Here is a 5,102-nt window from a genome sequence, read left to right on the forward strand (position 1 = left end):
ACGTGACACGGGAAGCTCAACTTCGGTATAATATAAAACACAAATCTTAACTCGCTGTTTGTTGCGCCATTGGCCGTGCAACTGGTTAGAAAAGTTAACGACGCAGAGCTAAGTAAATAAATTAGAGCCATACGCCGAGAGTCCTCTACGGGATGGGAACACGGGCTTCTGAACGAATACGGTTATTAGGTGGTGGCTTTCAGTAAAGTGCACTAAGTACGCAACAGCAGTTTGTAAAAGGCGCATTTCCCTTATGTTTATTGCCATCAATTTTTTTTTCTAGCGCGCTCAGGTTTTAGGTAAATTTACACTGTTTAAGGATGGGAGGTGCTAGTTTGGAAGCAGGAATCCGCGCAGTATTTGCCCGCAGTCCAACTCCTGTGGTTGCGGGCGGGATGTTTTTCAGTTAATGAAGAGCCAGGAAAGCAGCGATAGGCTGTTTGAAGCGCTGGGTGGCTCCTTCTTGGGCGGAGGGACAGAGCAAGAGATTGAGAGAGAGAGAGAGAAAAAGAAGGAATCACGTGAGTTAATGATGCTGCAAACCTCCCAACTCTCGCTCCCTGCCGACAAGATCGAACGGCTCAGAAATCCGGAAAAGCTGCAAATCAACGCGAGTGAATAAGTAATAACGCGGCCGATCGAGCCAGCGACTCGGAGAAAAGTTCACGCTCCTGAAAATGACCACTCACTTTGCATCGTAAGAGAGAATCTGCGAAAATGAAACTATTTGTCACGTCGAAATGAAAAACCGCTCTCGCGTCGGGCACTGAGAGCTTGGAACGTGGGTATACAGTGACGGCCGGAGCAGCGCCTGGGATTCAACCTGCTTCGCTGGCGATTTGTCTTCCTGCTGGTGGATTGTGGCGTCGATAAAATGATGCAGCATCCCCTGGAGCTGGGGGCTCATTATCTGCCTCACGAGCCGATCCATGACTACAGGTCACACCGGTACAGGAGCTTTATGATCGAGGAGATACTGACTGAGCCCACGGGCTCAGGCAAAGCCACGAGTGGGGGCGAGCTCCTCAAATTCGGTGTTCACGCTCTGCTCAACAGTCGGCCCTACCACAGCCATCTAGGTATTGTGAAAACCCCCTCTTCCGTCTTTCTTTAAATTGACATCGGTAGACCCTGATTTCTAAACCATTCCTTAGTTTCTTGAAAAGTATTTCTAATTGTAACAAATTTAAAGAATTGACCACCATCGGCCGCCGCTGCTCAAACAGTCTAGAACAAGGATGGGCCATTTCGTCGCTAGGATATCCACTCTGCTATTGAATGTATTGTACCCTTGGGTTAAAGAGCAAGCAGAGATAAGTACACAATGTAATGAAATTATCCCAATTAGACAATGTTTGTAGGTCGCGGTAAATAATCTGAAGAGGCCTAGGAGATGAAATCCAGGCAGGTCGAAAGCCTTCCTGAGAACTGCAAGCTGACAGCAAGATACACTTTAAGACAACGAATTTCACATGCCACATTATTTTTCTCTTATTATTGACTCAGATCATAACCATATTTGTGTAGAGTAAACAGCATTTCCCAGGTCGGAAATATATGGTTTTAAAGATATTCTGACCCAAAACCCCAGTATAATCGAACCGTTTAATTTAAAGAGTGCAATCTAATCGCTTCCAATACACACACACACACACACACACACACACACACACACACACACACACACACACACACACACACCACGCGCGTATAGCTGATCCACGTTATACCAAACTTACGCACTCTCCAAAATCAACATTCACTTTAACTAACAAAAAAAATCCACAAAATAGCTCACAGTCAGATATTACAACACTTTTAATCCATATCCCAAGTGATGCTGTTACTCATTGCGAAAAAAAGCAGTGAATGATGTGGTAAATAGAATAGTTTCCTGTTTCCTGCTGGGTATGAAGGCAACTTTCTAGTTCCATTGCAATGAATACTGTTATGTACTTTGCTACGAAAGGAAATTAAGCAGCGTTCCAACGAGGGCAAATCATTAATAGTTTGTGTGATAGAATTTAAAAAATGCTTAATGCCACATTGTAAGCATTTTATTAAATAACTATAGTGAACGAATGTGAAATATTAGTTATTTTCGAAAACAAAATTGAAATATTAGTGCAGTAAAACATTTTTTCATATAACCCCGACAATGTAATTCATCCGGAACTAAACAGAAATGTACTGTATTTATGTGTTATCAAAGGCACACAGAAAACGCAATTTAAAATGTTACGGTATTTCAGTAATTGAATCTTTTAATATTTAATTAGCATCTTTAAGAGCAGTGAAATATTAACTGTAACATTGTGCCCGAAATGCTTGTAGCAGGCCTGAAATCAGATCATGCTGGAGTTTTCAAGTTTCCGTTGGGTCCGATCTCATGCAGTCTTGCTGCTCCTCTGGGTTCAGCCTTGGTATCCGGAGGATCGAGCCTGGGTAGTGGTCCCGGAGGTCCCCATCTTCCGCTAGACCTGCACCTCCGCTCAAAGCTGGAACAAGGTCCAGAACCAGGAAACAAGGCAAAAAAGGGCAGGAGGAGCCGAACGGTCTTTACTGAACTACAATTAATGGGTCTCGAGAAAAGATTTGAAAAGCAGAAATACCTTTCAACACCAGACAGGTAACTTCGAACATTTTACAGACTTTAAAAATCCATACAGTCTGTACTGCTCTGCGTTTTAGGATTTAATTTACTAATCTCTCAATTGTTAATTATGAACCCCATTATAATTGTTTATTGAATTGGAACCTATCGCGTTTCGCACCAATAAGGAGGAGCAGAGGGAACGGGTGGGGTGAGGAGGTGAAATAATAAAAAGAAATGAAAGAATAATAGAAAAAAATACACAATATGGTACTGCAGTAAACTAAATGTTTTAACAGGAGCGTACCGAATCAGCACCAGGCATCAACGCCATTTATTTCATCTCTATCAGTGACACAGGGTCACACCCAATACACAGTACATTCTCTCTACCATCTAAACATGTAGTTTCGAACAGCAGAGAAGGCATTTCGCATTTCGGGTTGTGTGTGTGCGGGGGGGGGGGGGGTCTCGTCTGTTTTCAATTGAGTAGTGAGGGAAAGCAGTGTAAAAGGAATCACAATCGAAGTCACTCTCAGCAGCACCAGCCACTAACATTCGTTTCAATTGATTTTCAACGTGCAATGCTCCTTTAAATATCTGCACAATCTTTAAAAAGTGAAACAATTATGAGTGGATACGTCCACTAATATTTTCAGTTTTCTGAAACTATATTTGAATTTTCCCCAATATATTTGCTTGTTTTTAAATGCAGAATAGATCTGGCAGAGTCTCTGGGTCTTAGTCAACTTCAGGTGAAAACTTGGTACCAAAACCGAAGAATGAAGTGGAAGAAAATAGTAAGTATTCTAGACAACGCATTTCGGATGGCAGCACTTAGTGGTGACGTGTTGATAAGTATTCTTTTTTTCTTGAAAGGTATTGCAAGGCGGGGGTCTGGAGTCCCCAACAAAGCCCAAAGGTCGCCCAAAGAAGAATTCCATTCCTACAAGTGAACAACTTTCAGAACAAGAGAAGATAAAAGAAGGCGAGAAACAGGTGGAGAATTCTCCATCACCTTCCGAAGTGAATCAGGAAGAATAAAGCGTAAAGAGATCGAAGCCGAACTATTGACAAGCATCGGATGGTGATGCCAATTTATTGACCTTGAAGTTCCAGCGAGCCACGGTTTTAGCGCGTCCTAATGTGGAATTTACACCCGAATCGTAAATGTCAGCTACCAAATTTGAAATCAACTGTATTTTTTTTCTCTCTCTCCAAACACCAGCTGATGGAACCTTCCACTAACAGATTCGCCATTGTTGTATTTTATTAAGTTTGGAATTTGGATCAATTTCCCGTTGACTTGGAAGTTGTTGCAGAACGCATATCCGATTTTTATGAATTTGCTTTCAGTCCCTACACAAGGTTATCCAGAAAGAAACTGAATATTGCTTAGTGGATGAGCATGATCAAATTTCCATTCGTTCATACCTAATGTAGCATTTTAGCGCCTTTCTTACACAAGTTTGGCTGCACAAAATTAAAACTCAGAATCAAAGTAAGTTTTATACTTTGCAAACAGTCTTTCTAACGCGTCCTTTTTTTTTACAAATGTCAGTATTGTTGAGGGAGATGCAATTATCGTGACTTTATTTTAGGTTTCAGCCTACACTTCTGTGGTGCCTCTCTGTCAAGTTAGTTTTATAAATATTTTGACCAAACCAATTCGATAGTAGGTAGACTGTGTTATGGTTCATTGCAGAAGAGCCACAGCTGCAGTAGCAGATTTGAAGTGTTTGTACCAAGTACCGAATTTATAAATGATTTCATACACTTGTGAAAGATAGGAGAAACTGTAAATAATTCTTGCAGCAATGGCTGTGGCGTTATGCCAAGAAATGTGCCTTATGCCTCTCGGAAAGGGAAACTACAAACGTTGATATCTAATTAAATGTGCCTGTATTTTTTAAAATTTATATTTCCGTTTATGCTACCCTTACACAGATACAAACAATAAAAGATTATCTGTCCTTGTATTTATTTTTTTTACTTTGATGCTCTTTAGAAATTCTGTGCGCGTTTAGACTGGAGAATATAAATCATTTTAATTAGAGGCGGATTGGTATTTTATATTCAAGTTTAATCCTCAGGGTACATGTGGTAAAACAATGTTATATTTATATTGAACATTTCTTTCATAGCATTCCTTCCTTTAGTGCCAAAGCACATTATAGAATTGTTTAACCGACTATAACTATTTGGCATTTTGCTTGAGGAACAGATTTATGCTCAGAGTGGATATGAAGCAGATATAAACGGTTCACATTCCACTCAGTTAAAGACGAGAAACATATGACTAACTTTAGACGAAACTCACGATATAAATACTTGTTCTTTCTCATGGAACATGCCGTATGTTCGGTTAGTTGCTGCCTTGTTTACAGTTTGTAGTTTATACCTCCCTTCACCTATCATAACCGGCGTGACTCAGTGTAAGCCATCGCTTCATTCTAATTCATTGGTTCCATCGGTACCCGTCACGTAAAACTATTTTCGTCCTGTTCGA

General features: G+C 40.7%; 1 protein-coding gene across 1 annotated transcript; it reads left to right on the forward strand.

Moving 5' to 3' along the window:
• The first annotated feature begins 874 nt into the window (after nt 1-874).
• barx1 (BARX homeobox 1) lies at nt 875-3,637 on the forward strand. Its single transcript, XM_059944858.1, has 4 exons — nt 875-1,079; nt 2,335-2,629; nt 3,309-3,393; nt 3,473-3,637. The coding sequence occupies exons 1-4, from the start codon at nt 875-877 to the stop codon at nt 3,635-3,637; spliced, it is 750 nt and encodes a 249-aa protein (XP_059800841.1).
• Nucleotides 3,638-5,102: the final 1,465 nt, after the last annotated feature.

This window comes from Hypanus sabinus, chromosome 19, assembly GCF_030144855.1.
Source record: "Hypanus sabinus isolate sHypSab1 chromosome 19, sHypSab1.hap1, whole genome shotgun sequence".
In the NCBI taxonomy this organism is placed as follows: Eukaryota; Metazoa; Chordata; class Chondrichthyes; order Myliobatiformes; family Dasyatidae; genus Hypanus; species Hypanus sabinus.